Here is a 16,127-nt window from a genome sequence, read left to right as displayed (position 1 = left end):
CTTAAAGAAGAAGTTACAGGTCTGTGAGAGCCAGAAATCTTGCTTGTTTGTAGGTGACCAAATACTTATTTTCCACCATAATTTGCAAATAAATTCATTAAAAATCCTACAATGTGATTTTCTGGATTTTTTTTCCTCAATTTGTCTGTCATAGTTGACGTGTACCTATGATTAAAATTACAGGCCTCTCTCATCTTTTTAAGTGGGAGAACTTGCACAATTGGTGGCTGACTAAATACTTTTTTCCCCACTGTACCCTGTGTGTTAAAAAGGTCTGTTTTATTTCTTTTTAACAGAAAAGTTGTTTTTGGTAGTTCCGTTTTTGGGGGGAATCCTGTTTCCATCCCACATAGCAGGTGGTGGGAGGCACATTAAATTGTGTGATCACCAATATACTGTAACGACCCTGGATTTATTAGCGCGGATATCGACCTTGCCACGGGACCATGCTTTTGGGGAACAGTCGATGGCGCGCTGGACTTCGGGCTAGAAGGTTGAGGGTTCAAGACCTGCTCCCTGCCTGTTTCATTACAATACCTTAGAAGAAGAAGTAATTAGTAGGATTCTGTGTTTTCCCACGAAAAGTGATTGCTTTCGATAAAAACGATTTAACTGCTTCCCAATTTAAAATAGTTAGAAAATTCTAACATTTACTTTCTGGAAAAGAGCTGTATGTTTCTGGACAGCGCACCATGCTGCCTTGTTGACAAAATGAAATTGGCGCTCCTCTCTCCCCGCAGCTCAGTATAATCGAATCCGCCCACTGCCAGCTTTCTGTCAAAGTTGAGGGGGAACATCAAATTCAAGATGCTGGCACTCATAAACCGGCTTTTGGACTGGTTTAAGTCCCTCTTTTGGAAAGAGGAGATGGAGTTGACCCTGGTTGGACTTCAATACTCGGGGAAAACCACATTTGTTAATGTGATAGCTGTAAGTTTTTATTGTGCTAGCGCGCTAACGTTAGCTTGCTAGCTACGTTAGCACTAGCTAGCGATATCAGCAATATCGATGTAGCTACTAGTATCTTAAAGTTAGCCACCGTTAACGTACAATTAAACATAGCTAGCTAATTAGCATACCTTACTTAAAGTGTACTAGTTTGTTAGGTCAGCTAGCTATAGCCGGTAACTAGCTAGTTAGCTAACGTTATATACATGTTATGTTGATATTTGTGTGGTTTGATGGCAATTAGAAGCAGAAGACTACGTTAGTCAGTTAACCATTATATTGGAATTTGGCTACAGTACAGATCATATTTTGCTCCCTAGACTAGGTTTCTTTCTAAAACATCTGGATTAGCTAGCTAGCCACGTTAGCTGTCAACTTTCATTTTTGCAACTTGGCTAGCTAGTTGGCTAGCCGGTATCTTCCCAGATAGTAGGCCCAATTATTGGTCATCAATCAACTCGCTGGCAATCACAGACTGTCAAGTGTTATGCCGCGTTCAAAACAACTGAGAACTTGGAAAAATAAGAGGTGAAATCATAACGTCAGTGATCTTCAGGTCGGAACTCCAGAAAGTGGCCCGAGTTTCCGAGATGAATGACCGTTCAAATTTATTTTCCCCAGTCGGAGCTCTTTTTTTCCTGAGTCCCAGTTGTTTTGAACTACAGTAGATTTCAGATTATTGATGGTTATAGTTGTGGCATCATTGAACAGAGCTCGATTTTACATTGATGTGATGTACATCGTGGAGTTGAGAAACTCGGCTACATTGAACATGTAGTGCACACCACAGGGCTCTGGCTATATTGGTTTGATGTCACACGCCTCTGAGGCTGTATCTTTTTAGTTTATCATCTGATGTAGCTATTAAAAATGTCACAGTCAGACCATTATTACTGTTCCAGCTGGCTGATATGCGTTATTAGGTAGGTTATCTTAAACGTAGCACAGATAATTTTTGTCCAACCATTACTTGGCGATAATTCCGACTTGGAATTCCACATTAGGCTTGGGCGGTATCCAGATTGTCATACCGACCTTGTGCCATCCTTGGATATATACCAGCACTGAGCCTCTGTAATCCGAAATTTAAAATCCCATAGTGAATGCTAGGTAACGAGCTCATTGCGAATTTTATAAAGTCTTTGACAAACTATTTGCAGGACAGACATGCCAGCTCATAAAGTTGTACAAGTAACAAAAAAATACTACTCCGTTTGCTGCACGCACAAAACAAACATTAGACAGCAAGGCTCTTGATCCAGGATGGGATTCTCTGCTGTTACCAAAATAAACTTGATTTTGCAAGAAGCTAACCAGTTAGCTAGATAATTAGCTACTAAATTAGCAAACCAACTTTTTAGACGGTTAACTTAATAGTTATGATATCTAGGTGGGAAATATTTAGTTGTGAATTCCATACTGTAACTAGATCACCTGGTGCGTGCTGTCTCTCGTCGTTGTGCTTGTAAACAAACACCATGTAACTGGGGATTACCGGTAAATTTAATAATAAAAAATGTGACTGGTGAAATAAAGAACGCAATCTGCTTTATATCCTAACGTATTGCACAAGTTCACTACAGGTATTTACTTAAAAAGTAGCTTCAAATGTATAATTTTTTTCTTCTCAAATAAATAGTTAACATTATTGAAAAAAACGGATGCTCTGTTATTAAATAAAACATGTTACTCTATGAAGTAGTCCAACTGTGTACGCTGCCATCTTGTCTATTTAAAATGTTCTCATTGATCGAGACAGTTGAGCGTCATCATGACATGCAGCACTTTGGGGTGGACACCAACCTGTCTCAATCAATGAGAATATTTGAAATAGAACATTCTCTGTGCTACGCTTAACATTACCTACCTATTTTATGTATTTATAAAAGCCTATTCCTTCAAGGTATTGTGTGTAGATTGATTAGGGGATTATTATTATTTTTAAATACATTTTAGAATAAGACTGTAATGTAACAACATTTTGAAAAAGTCAAGGGGTCTGAATGCACTGTATCTTATTTATCACATGCACACCGATACCGAGCCTTAGAGCAGAAAATCTGTCAGACAGCGCTTTTATAAGACCAATCATTGAGCAACAATTCTAAATGCAATCGTGTGTTAAAAATAGTTTTTTTGGCCACGATTAAAATAGCTGATATTTTTTTTCTAAACTTTACCTTAGTAAATATAATTAAATTGCCAAAATTATATAGCCTAATTAGCCTACTCCTGTCTATACATAAATAAATAAATAAATAAATTCAAAATAGGCATAATTTAGCTTCCCATAGCCTTAAAAAATATAAAAAAATAAAAAAAATAGATGTGGAATGTTTTAAATCGCATTGCCTACAGTCAGAAGGAAAGGCAGCGTGAGCAATTTGGGAAGCACATGTTGCAAATAACAAATAGATGATTTTTGAGTTGCAACTGTCAGTGAAAAGTAGAGGCCCAGCCAGGCATATCGTAATATTTCAAAATTAAATCGCGGGAAAACAGTTTGGAAAGCAAATGGCTATTGCTGTAAAAAGAAGACAAAAAGGCAGATTAGTCTTTTCATTATCAAAATTCTCAACTTAATTGAGCGAACAACAAGTAGGCTTGTAGCCTATCAATTTTGGCACTAGCGGAGAGCATTGGCCATATCCCTGGTGAATGCGCACTGCACATATTCACTCTTTATCATTGTTGGGCAGGGCCTAAAATGAACACCTGCCAAATGCGGGTAGATTTTGGCATTGACGGATAAAGGCATCCGCATACTTCCCAGCCGAAACAGTTCGGAAGAGGTTGTGCATATAGTATGACATCATTTTGAGACGTTTTTGTTCATTTTGGACTTCGGTAAGGGTTTTTCCGGCTGTTCCGGCACACCATTTTATTTTTCTGGAGGCAAGCTGAAGTCTACGCCCCTTCAACGGTGATTGGTCAACAGTAGGGATTCTTCAATAAGTCTTTGTCATTCAATGAGAGACAACTGGTTTTCATGCAATTTTTTTCATTGAGAAATACTGCACCAAACATCATTGTTAGATGTAAGACTATGGTCTCCTCAGCAAAAACAAATGAAAGACAGATTTGTTGAGTTATCTTATATTAATTCAGACTATTTTGAGGAAGCGTATACTGGCTACGGCGTCTCAAAATGGACAAACGGTACTATTGTTTTTTCTCATTTCAAGCGAAGGTCTTTTAAGGAAGTATGCGAGCACCAGCCGAACTGAAGCATGTTGACGCCTTAAGATGTCTATTTCACCAGCCACATTGGCAGGTGGTCAGAGCTCGAAAGTGCGAGCATTTCACTTGCATTTGTCAATTAAAATAGTCAAGTATGATCACATTTATAGTAAAGTAAATGCTGCAGTAGCTGTTTTCAAAGTATTTCTGCCGCTTTGTTTCATAGCTTGTAAATTAAATCGCACAATGTCAAAGAACTACGAATCCTATATAGCCTATTCCACCTCGCGCTGCAACACTGCCTGGCTGGAGGCTGTGCGCACGTGAAGTGCTGAGTGAAATATTCATTTTTAGAAGCGCTGTGCACAGGTATAAAAGTTGGTCTAATTTACTTGATACGAAAGTCTACTGAAGTGAGACTTTGTCCTTGTGTTTCTTGGCTGTTTACATTTTGTTCACAAGCTAGGTTTTTTGGGGGTATTTTATTAGGATCCACATTAGCTGTTGCAAAAGCAGCAGCTACTCTTCCTGGGGTCCACACAAGGTTGTTTTTCTATGTTTGAGTTTCAACTGCTAGGGAAGAGAAGACAATGCTTCTACTAGTCATACTCAATCTCACAGGCAGAAACATTACAAAGGATGCTGATCTGTTCTTTTGTGTGTTGGTGTAATTGTAGCAGAAAAAATATATTGGCTGGTAAGAAATCCGAGTGATTGGTAGATTTTTAAAATCTTCCTGCCACAGGGGCTGGTGGACCAAAAAGTAAATTGTGTGCCCTGTTGTTGGGTCCGTGCCACTTAAAAGTTTGTTTTTGGGCAACTTCTTACACTATACACACTCAGCCATGCATTGAACAGTCTTTTTTGCCAACAGTGATTGAGTTTTATATTAGCCAAACTGTACAATCTACTCATCACATTATGAATAGTAGGCTATCTTACATAAGTCTGCAAATGCATGATGGATGGAATGCTTTATTATAAAGGTGCATTTTTATGGTGAAAATGTGCTTCCCCAAACATGAAACTCACGCTCCGCCTATGCATAGGCTAGTGATTTTGCTGTTCATTACTCGTCTTGTTGGCTGAGGAAAAGTAAATGTGGACAGTTATTCTAACATCTTCAAAGTGCGCGTTAAGGACAGAAGTCATTGCATCCTCGATTTACATGTTCTGTTAAGATTAATGACCATAATCTATATGTGATTTCTGTCATTCTGAGCACCGTGGGTGGACGCCCTAATCAGGTTACGTACCCAATGCATATGGGTCCGGTACATTTCTCAAATGTCTGGTAAATTAAAATGCTGCCGGTCAAATGTCTGGCGCCACATTTTCATAACGGAAACCCTGCTACACACAATACCCCATAATGACAGTGAAAACATATTTTGACATTTTTGCAAATGTATTGAACATGAAGTACAGAAATCTCTATGACACTCCAAATTGAGCTCAGGTGTATCCAATTTCCTTTGACCCTTTGTAGAACGCTTGTGGAAAGCCAGCATCGTTTTCACCAACATGTTGACCATGCAGACTGCAGCGTAAATGGCAAGAAAGTGTTTGTGACTCCATCATCGAGCAACAGCTCTCTTCTTGAGTGACGGTGCAGGGCTTAGTGTGGGAAGCGGCATGCAGCAGGAGGAGAGGGAGAAAGACGACTGAAGTAGCAAACAAAGTGAACTATAAAAACGAACATTACACCCGCCTGAGTTGCGTATCACATTTAATAAACCAAACATTCAAATACCGTTATAGAAGGTAAAGTAACCGGTCCATGCATCAATACCGGTATATAGTAAAAAAACAGTATACCGCCCAGCCCTATGTGAAAGTCCTTGAGTGGCCCAGCCAAAGCCCAGACTTAAATCCCATTGAACATTTGTGGAAAGACTTGAAGATTGCTGTTCACCGCCACTCCCCATCTAACTTAACAGAGCTTGAGAAAATCTACAAGGAAGATTGGGAGAAAATCCCCAAATCCAGATGTGCAAAGCTGATACAGACATACCCAAGATGACTCAAAGCTGTAATCGCCGCCAAAGGTGCGTCTACAAAGTATTGGCACAGGGGTGTGAAGACTTACGTAAATGAGATTTCTGATTTCTATTTAATCCATTTTGAATTCAGGCTGTAACACAACAAATGTAGAATAAGTCAAGGGGTATGAATACTTTCTGAACATGGACAGGTATAACTGGGTTCAGGAAGCAAGGCTATGGTCCAGAGTTGGCGGGCTCCCCCTACTGCCACATTGTCATTGTCTTTGCTCCCTTTGACTCAACTGTCTTTTCACCAGTTGTGTTGGTAAAACAAGCAGGCCAGGGTCTCTTACGCAATCACTAGTGTTACAACTAGGATTTCTCAAAAGCAGAAAATTGTGATCCTTTGTCCTGATTCTTTGGAAATCGTGATCCTTTCTTCTTGTCAAAGCAGAAGTTTGGATGTGCAAGATCAAAGACCGAAAGAAGCTAGCTGATCAAAAGATTGTGAAAGGCAGTTGTAGGTCCAATAGAACAGTTCCAACAGAACAGAATGAACTTGATGACCTATGCCATGCTCTGACTCCCTTCAGCAGCATGCTTGCCTCAACACCAAGGCAGTCTGCTTTTTACTGTCATAGCTAACAATAAAGATGTATGAGAAATTGATCACGATTTGATACTTAAAGCTTCCATGTAGCCTATAATTCCAGGTATTTCTTTATAGGATGTAGAAAGAGTAGGGTAAGTGTACATATTAAGCACACCAACATCAAAGTTTAGACATTTCTAACATATGCAGCCCTAATTTTCATTTAAAAAAGTGGAGATACAATGAAAGATTAATATGACTTTACTTACACCATTTCTTTAGGTGAGATAAAAATAATTGAGTTAATGGGTACCGAATGTATCCTTTAAGCCCATGGGGGTTCCAAATAAGCCCACCTCTTAAATAAGCAATTTTAATGTATTTCCACATTTTAAATGAAAAACAGACAGTTCTTATGTAAGCTTAAATTATAATTATATCCCCTAAAGTTATTAAAATCAGTTGATCATTACTATTCATCATGGAAGTAGCATTTATAACAGGGGGTGTCCAATCGTATCCGCAGAGATCAATTTGGGGCCAGGATTTTGTTCTGGCCAACCAGTACATACCTTATTAAACTAATCATAGACTTCAATAAAGAGTTGATTAGTTGAATCAGGTTTGTTACTGCTTGGTTAGAACAAAAACCTACACCCGCAACGGCCCTCTGTGGATAAGACGCCATGCACAAAGACCATAACACAAACAACTTTTAATGAATTATCTGAAAGCTGGTTCACATTTGCTGTACTCCTATTCTTGTTAATTATACTGAACAAAAATATAAACGCAACAATTTACGATTTTACTGAGTTACAGTTCATATAAGGAAATCAGTCAATTGAAATAAATCATTAGGACCTAATCTATTGATTTCACATGACTGGCCAGGGGCGCAGCCATGAGTGGGCCTGGGAGGGCATAGGCCCACCCACTTGGGAGCAAGGCCCAGCCGATCAGAATTTTTCCCCAAAAAAGGGCTTTATTACAGACAGAAATAATCCTTAGTTTCATCAGCTGTCCAGGTGGCTGGTCTCAGATGATCCCGCAGGAGAAGAAGCCTGATGTGGAGGTCCTGGGCTGGTGTGGTTACACAGGGCCTGCGGTTGTGAGGCCGGTTGGACATAATACCAAATTCTCAAAAATTACGTTGGAGGTGGCATATGGTAGAGAAATGAACATTCAATTCTTTGGCAACAGCTCTGGTGGACATTCCTGCAGTCAGCATGCCAAATGCACGCTCCCTCAACTTGAGACATCTGTGGCATTGTCCTGTTTGACAAAACTGCACATTTTAGAGTGGCCTTTTATTGTCACCAGCATAAGGTGCACCTGTGTAATAACCATGCTGTTTAATCAGCTTCTTGAAATGCCACACCTGTCAGGTGGATGGATTACTTGGCAAAGGAGAAATTCTCACTAATAGGGACGTAAACAAATTTCGTGCGCAAAATTTGAGAGAAATAAGCTTGTGATCTTATTTCAGCTCATGAAACATGGGACCAACACTTTACATGTTGCGTTTATATTTTGGTTCAGTATAGTTCAACTTGTCTTCCTAAAGCCTGTCTGAAGACGGTTTTAAATGTCCCTTTCTACTGTTGTATTACAAAGGTACATGTGGTGGACCAAAAATGTGAAACACCTGGATGAATGAGGGACAACAATATGACAATGTCCTGGCCTTAACTGCATGATTAGTCATTTTCTTGTCTCTCATTTGTAAAAACAAAAATGGACCACTACTCGTAGGTCTTCTATCCCAGATATCCTTCAACCCTGATCATGTTCTTCTCTCTCTGCATCAACGACTACCTGTCCACTCCAAACATCTTGGAGAGAGTACAGAGGCTTTTCATTCTTAATTGTTTTTAATCTTTGTAAAGGAACCATGGATAGATGCATGATATGCATAACTGTAGTTTTTGAGTATTTTAATCAACTTAAATCTGAAGAAATGCTCAGATTTATTGAATATTACAGATATCAACACACAATCCCCATGTTTCAATGCATACTGGGCTTAATTGGAACAGCAATGATTTATGGTTAAAAAAAATAGAGTAAAAAAGTTTCCTCAATATTTGGAAACCAATGGTCTGGGGTGTAAATATACACTATATAGTAATTTACAATATTATGCAAAGTTACTGTTGATAATATTGAACAATATTAATTTATTTACATTCTGTATAGAGGGTGCTTTTTGTGCTACTGTTCCTTTTAAGCCCACCTGAGAGAAATGTAACATTTACAAAAAAGGCATCTATGTATAACAAAGCAAGGTTCATTTAACAGTAAAATAAGACAAATTGCATTAAATGTTAGCTGTGAGTGCTTGAGATCTATTATATTGTTGTGGTTCACCAAGTTATACTGCCACTGTATTGACTGACGTGGTGCAACTGTAGCATGAATAACCCATATTTTCAGATGGCAAGAAATAGCACACTACATGGGTATTAACTACTATCATGTGCATATCAACACATGAATCTCTTAATTTTACATTAAGTATGATCACTTATCTGAGAAGGTACTACAAATATCTGAAAAATTAGTTTCTGAGTCGCCCCCATACAAGTATTTTTTGCAGCTTTGAAATTGGCCACTAGTAGGAACTTACACAACTGTCAATAACTTAATAATAAAACATCTGATTGGCTTAGAATAAAAACTAGTATGGATACAACAACTACATGAACTGGTTAAAACATGAAATAGCAGAAAAGGTTTATTTTTGTCTTTTTTCTTTGAATCCCAAAATGGAAGTAGGTTTAATGGGTACATGGGCTTAATAGGTACACCTAACTCTTCTGTCAGTACTGTAGTGAAAGAGGTACTTGCCATTGATGGGGAAGTGCACATGTGGTTGGTTGTAATCTGTTTGAGTGAGTAAAAAGGAGTAGGATGTGGGTGGTGTTTCCAGCCAGGCTTCAGTCATGAGACTTTGCACTCACTTCCACTTAGCCCTGGTCTAGTGACTTAGTCATGTGCTGTTACATACTGTATATGCGCCAGACAAAGCAAAGGTCTTTGTCTTGCTAAAATACTGTTTGGATTACACAAAAGGGTAAGAGAGCAGACATCAGAATGACATTTTTTTTCTTCTGTCTGATCGCCAAGAGTGTAGCCTATTATTTAGGGTTGACTAAAAATACACTATTTTCAAAACATTTCAGTGATCTTAGAATATAGAAGATTGGGTCCTCTGAAACTTGTCTGCATGCCAAACATATTTCCTCTAGAGCCCTCAAAGTCAACTCTGGACCTTCGAAGCCAGTTCCACTGCTTTTTTTGGGTGCAATTAATTTTCAGGTAGAACAGCAGGCTCCGGACCTCGTAGGGTAGAGTTAAATACCCCTGCTGTAGAGCAGGGTTCCCCAAATTCAGTCCTGCCCCCCCAAAACGTGCACCCAGGGTGGGCCCCAGGACTGAGTTAGGGAAACCCTGATCTAGTCTGTGACCTTCACACGCCTTTAGGCTTAATGACACTTGTGAAACTACCATAAACCTTTTGCACATGAATATCTTTTTTAAACGGAAATAACAGGAAATGTGCAAAACTAGTAAACCACAATGAGGCCTAGGTTTATGTCTGACATTATTAGTTAGTATAGTGGCAATTCCAGATGACATCACAAACAATTTGACCTTCTATGTTTGTTTATGCCAGCTCAGCTTGTACAACTCAAAATTGATCAATGGCCTGCTGTCTTCTTTTTCAGTCTGGGCAATTTAGTGAAGACATGATCCCAACAGTCGGATTCAACATGAGGAAGGTCACAAAAGGCAACGTTACCATCAAGGTAGGTCTTCAGTCACTACAGTGTATAGGTTACTGTAATGTTCCACAGTGACAATCTATACCGACTGCATGAGAAAATGAAATGAAAATAGCTAGGCTAATTTTTGTTCCTCTGGTTTTCCAGATCTGGGATATAGGAGGACAGCCGAGGTTCAGGAGCATGTGGGAACGCTACTGTCGTGGAGTTAACGCAATTGTGTGAGTATCTGAGTTTGGCCATTCCTGTCAGTCTGCATTGGTACAATTGAAATGCAGGAAGAGGACAGAAATGCTGAAGATTGATTGTTCTGTTAGGGTTAGTTCAGTGGATACCGGTCAGTGTTCGAACATTGTGATGGGCATGTTTTGAACACTTCCATTCCTTTACAGTATGCACACCACTTGCTCTTTTAGATTTTTGATGCGATTTGTAAACTTGTTGTGACCTGTTAATTTTTTTTTTTTTTTTAGATATATGGTGGACGCAGCAGACCATGAGAAGGTGGAAGCTTCCAGAAATGAGCTGCACAATTTGTTAGACAAGCCTCCGTTGCAAGGAATTCCTGTAAGTAGGTCTACACTTACGGAACTGCTAGGAACACATGTAAATGAGGGAGTTTCTTTATATAATCCGTCAGCAGACATTTCTGCCACACAATATCTAAACTGTTGTGCTTTTTAGGTTTTGGTGCTTGGCAACAAAAGAGATCTCCCCAGTGCTCTAGACGAGAAGCAGCTCATTGAAAAACTGTGAGTATGAAGAGAAGTTATTAGGCAGTGTTATAGTACTCAAGTCGAGTCCCGATTTTCATGACTTGTGACTCGACTTAGACTCTACCATTGGTGACTCGGACTCGCCTTCTCGTGACTTGTATTTGCACTTGGACTGGATGGGCTACTATGTTACGCAGAATATTAGCAGCACTGGGTTACGCAGAGCAGCGAGTGTTCGGTTCTCTGGCAGTGGGAAGACGCCAAATCCGGCATACACAGCCTACATCAGCTGGTGAGTTGCTGGGGAAGCAAGGAATGATTGTGGGCAGGCAGGCTCCGCTCCACCTCCGATCAAAGGCTACACAAACGACTGTTTTGCTTCCCCGTCACCAGCCTACTGCTTTACGAAGTTGAAAACGGTAATCGTATTGAGTTTAACCATTTACATTTACATCATTTAGCAGACGCTCTTATCCAGAGCGACTTACAAATTGGTGCATTCAACTTATGATAGCCAGTGGGACAACCACTTTTTATTTAATTTTTTATGGTGGGGTGGGGGAGGGGGGGTAGAAGGATTACTTTATACTATCCCAGGTATTCCTTAAAGAGGTAGGGTTTCAAGTGTCTCCGGAAGGTGGTCAGTGACTCCGCTGCCCTGGCGTCATGGGGGAGCTTGTTCCACCATTGGGGTGCCAGAGCAGCAAATAGCTTTGACTGGGCTGAGCGGGAACTGTGCTTCCGTAGAGGTAGGGGAGCTAGCAGGCCAGAGGTGGATGAACGCAGTGCCCTTGTTTGGGTGTAGGGTCTGATCAGAGCCTGAAGGTAAGGAGGTGCCGTTCCCCTCACAGCTCCGTAGTTACATGTAACTAAATGTAATCGAAAATGTAATCTACGTCATCCCCAAAAGTTATTATTTATCATGAGAGAGCCATAAACAATAACTAGTAATGCTGCATACTCAAAGAACGGTTAAACTCTCACCTTTCTGGTAAAAATAGTTATAAATTGCTGAGGTGCAGTCACTTTTGAGGACACAGCTCAAGTATACAGTACAAATACGATAAAAATGAAATATTTCATGATGTATTTCCTATTCAACAAAGCTGTTTAAGGCTCGAAATGACTTTCTAAATATAGCATAATCAAATTATAAAATGACTATATATAGGATGTCACCTTCCTTATAACTGTAAAATATGTACATATTTGTATGTTTAGTGTTCGAGAGAATTTGCATATTTTCTAAAGGTCTCTCTTGATCAAACGTCTGTCCCCATCACTGTGAACATCTCACAGAGCTCTAGCTTGGCTTCCTGAACTCGTTAGGAACTCACCTTTCATCTCCTACTAATCTCACCCATCTATGACAGTGTTTTATGTTTCAAATGTATGAATTATTTTAGATTAATGGCTATACATTGATCTCAGAATGTGCTACCGTGATGAAAGAACTCTTTCCTGCTGCACTACGATGTAACGATTGCAGGCATGTGCTTTGTCCTTGGTTGTGATGTAGGGTTCAGCCAGGAGTTGATGGACAGTCGGAAGAGCGAATTAAATGGTAGGAGGGACATCCCAGCTTCAAGTGGTTTCAGATTTTACATCCTACGTCACACAGGTTCAGCAATAATACTGTGTCTGTGGGAACCAGGACTATTGCTCAATGCAAGCATTTTCGATCTACGGTATCCACAGATCGATTTATAATTGAAAATGGCAGTCGGAACTGGTACCAGAACCATGCAGGTCCCCTAAAAAGGGGACCATACATCTGAGGTTTTAATAGTAAAACAACAGTCTAGCTATTTCTCTCTCTCTCCCCTTGAGTATAGAAAAGTAGGCTGTCTTTGAATTTGTCGTCTCGCTCTACCCTCCCACACTTCCCCCTGCATCCCATAGCCAGGTTCGGACAAGTCTCCCTTTAGTTTTCACTCTACAATAAAAAAAACTACACAAATATCAGGGGGCGATTTTACAAAAAAGTAGCTGAGAGCCTGACTTACCATTAATTTATGTAATAAATAAGTAGTGAAACACAGGTATTGAGTGTAGAACTTGTGAGGTAGTGATGAATAGTAAATTAGTTGGGGTTTTTCATGAGGGAGTGGCGATATACTGCCAGCTAGTGGCGACTAGAAACGATTGCATAATAAGACCTATTATAAATTGATGGACTCGTGAGTCGCCCATTGGTGACTCGGACTTCAACCATAGTGACTTGACTTGGACTCGAGTACAGGTGACTTGGGACTCGACTACGACACTGGTATGAGGTGTTCCCTACCATCAAACCTACAGCAGTAATCACACAGCATTTGACGCATCTGAGCTGAAGTAGTTTAACAACTCTAAATCCCACTTTTAAAGTTCAATAAACTAATTCTAACTGAACAAGTCCCTCTATCATTGTGCCTTGCCATTGTGAGTTAGGGCCTGTAGTGGCTAGGTTCTAACATTTCAAAAGGCCACATTAGACGCTTTTACAAGGACTGGTTCCAACGCGTTTTCCCCATTGAGAGACTTGAGAGTTTTGTTCTTGTTGCAATTAAAATGTAATTTATTACTAACAAAAAAAGAAAGTCCAGGTTTGTCACACAGATTCCAGTTGATGAATGGTAAGACAAAGCAATATATTCTGGGTGTTCTAAACCAATTCCAAGTGATATTGATGAATTAAAATGAATATGAATGATAAAGTAAATGGTTAAAACGGCTGGAAACTGTTTCTTTCCACAAGAGATTATGGCAATAACTCGATTTAGGCATACATTGTGCCTCCTAACTTTTAAACAAAATAGCTTTTCAGTTTTCTTCCATGCTGTGATCTTGGATGTGCTTATTCACTTTAAGATGAATACCCTAATATGGTAGCAGGAGAAAGATGTTCATATCACACACAATTCCTTATTAAAGTCACATTTTCTATTGTTATTTTTTCTAATCTATATACTTATGACTTTAACGATCTTGGAAGATAACAGTTACCATTCTTGAACATTACATTTGCTTTTATAAAGGGCTACTTTGCTGGAGTTTGGCTATCTTAATCTCACATCAGAAAAGAGCTAATGGTTTTATTTTAGAGGAGGAGCAGTTATGATTTGATGTTTTAGGCCTTTTTTTTTATAAGCGTCATTCTTACTGAACCATTGCCCTCGTTTTCCATTGAGAAACACAGCATTCTCTTTTCTTGTTCACTAGTACTGTACTGCTATTAGAAATGATACAGGTTTTCAAAAGGAACCAGCTCCCTCTGCTAGCCAGTTCAACAGTTTCTAGCAGGTTATATCAGTTTTCTTTACTATAATAATAATAATAATAATGCCATTTAGCAGACACTTTTATCCAAAGCGATTTACGGTCATGTGTGCATACATTTTTACGTATGGGTGGTCCCGGGGATCGAACCCACTACCCTGGCATTACAAGCGCCGTGCTCTACCAATTGAGCTACAATTACTGCTTTCTTTCTGCAGGAACTTGGCAGCTATTCAAGACAGAGAGATTTGCTGCTACTCTGTTTCCTGCAAAGAGAAAGACAACATAGGTGAGTAAGATGGTGACAAAGGAGGATGGCAGGTTTTGTTTGTGTCAGAGTGGAAGGCTGGATGAGAGAGAACTATAACATAGTGCACTCAAAGTGGCTATATAAAAACCTTTGTGTCCCCTTTGTATCACCATCCATGCTGAGCCACTACTGTAGGTGTCCGTTGTTTCACCCATTCATCTACTGTCTCTCACACTGACCCCCCCATGCCTCTCCTGCCTTCCAGTTATCACACTGCAGTGGCTCATCCAACACTCAAAATCTCGGAGAAGCTGAAAGTACAGGAACTGTGCCCTCCCAGCTCCATCTGCCATGTTACCCTCATGCCACATCCTGCTCACTCTGATGTATAGTTGTCCTTCCAACTCAGTTGCTGCACTGTGCCGCTTGTGCCCCCCTGTTGTTATTATCTCCCACAACCCCTCGTACTACTGCACTACTAAAATATGGTACCCTCTGATCTATACCATATTCCACGTCCCATGAGTCACAGAATCGGCATTACACCTCCGCCACGGGGGGCTACTTCAGTCTCCTGAACAGAGAGAGATTCAGTCTGCCTTCTGCATTCTACGGGCTACATGACAGACGTTTCCCAGGTCTGTAAGCCCAATAGCCCAACCCTATAAAACTAGTGCAGGGTATGCTATTGGGTCATCCTAGACTCACAGGATGGGTTGTTCAGCAACTCACTGTGGCCTCTAATCATGATACATGTTCTCCAGACAGTCATGTATGAAGCTAGAAGAAAGTACATAGACATATGTTTATATACATCATTAGGACTTCCAGGTTCCCCTCATGTTTCTGTCATGTTCTACTGTAAGATTGTAACTGTTTTATGGCTATTGCCAAATCAAAATGTTTGTTTTGAGGACATTTCTAATATTATATATAAGATTTTTACTGACGTGAGCGTATATGATTATATTTGAAAAGTTTGAATGTACTGAAGGTAAAGCTATAGTGGGTTGGTTGTGTGGTTATCAGCCTTGTTTTGAATTTGCCTCAGTGGAACGATGTCCTCTGTGCTCTCAATGAGCTGAGAGAGAGTGGCGGAATTGAAAGTGCCTTGTGCAATATCTCTCATCTCTGAAGCAAAGCAGCATGCAAAGTGTGCCTATCTTAGCAATAAAAAAAAGGCATGCTTATTAATTTAGACATTGTACTGTTTTGTGTTCGCACTCAAATTGGGATATTTGCCGTGGCACACTTTTGAAAATGATAAATATTAATGGCGTCAATTATTATTATTTTGTAAATATGTTTAATCTGGGTGGATAAGAAGGGTGAGCTGTGCTTAAAGAGTAAGTTTGTAATAAAAATTAAGGAAAACATTTGATTTAGTCTACACTCATCATTGGACTA

General features: G+C 39.7%; 1 protein-coding gene across 2 annotated transcripts; it reads left to right on the top strand.

The window, feature by feature from the left end:
• Window positions 1-756: 756 nt before the first annotated feature.
• LOC121578395 (ADP-ribosylation factor-like protein 8B-A) lies at window positions 757-16,101 on the top strand. 2 transcript variants are annotated; one of them, XM_041892754.1, is made up of 8 exons: window positions 757-930; window positions 10,437-10,517; window positions 10,641-10,714; window positions 10,967-11,060; window positions 11,178-11,245; window positions 12,729-12,773; window positions 14,689-14,759; window positions 14,986-16,101. In XM_041892754.1, the coding sequence occupies exons 1-8, from the start codon at window positions 808-810 to the stop codon at window positions 15,033-15,035; spliced, it is 606 nt and encodes a 201-aa protein (XP_041748688.1). In that variant the 5' UTR covers window positions 757-807; the 3' UTR covers window positions 15,036-16,101. The 2 variants fall into 2 exon arrangements, with proteins under 2 accessions (XP_041748688.1, XP_041748689.1); XM_041892755.1 differs by lacking the exon at window positions 12,729-12,773.
• The last annotated feature ends 26 nt before the right edge of the window (window positions 16,102-16,127 follow it).

This window comes from Coregonus clupeaformis, chromosome 12 (assembly GCF_020615455.1).
Source record: "Coregonus clupeaformis isolate EN_2021a chromosome 12, ASM2061545v1, whole genome shotgun sequence".
In the NCBI taxonomy this organism is placed as follows: Eukaryota; Metazoa; Chordata; class Actinopteri; order Salmoniformes; family Salmonidae; genus Coregonus; species Coregonus clupeaformis.
The sequence above is the reverse complement of the archived record's forward strand: the minus strand, read 5'-3'. Positions and strand labels throughout refer to the sequence as shown.

Excerpts from the sequence above, each read along its gene's own strand:
- LOC121578395 (XM_041892754.1), top strand. The coding sequence starts at position 808 with ATGCTGGCACTCATAAACCGGCTTTTGGACTGGTTTAAGTCCCTCTTT. Across the intron at positions 931-10,436 it reads CATTTGTTAATGTGATAGCT|TCTGGGCAATTTAGTGAAGA; the intron begins GTAAGTTTTTAT and ends CTTCTTTTTCAG. Across the intron at positions 11,061-11,177 it reads CTCCGTTGCAAGGAATTCCT|GTTTTGGTGCTTGGCAACAA; the intron begins GTAAGTAGGTCT and ends TGTGCTTTTTAG.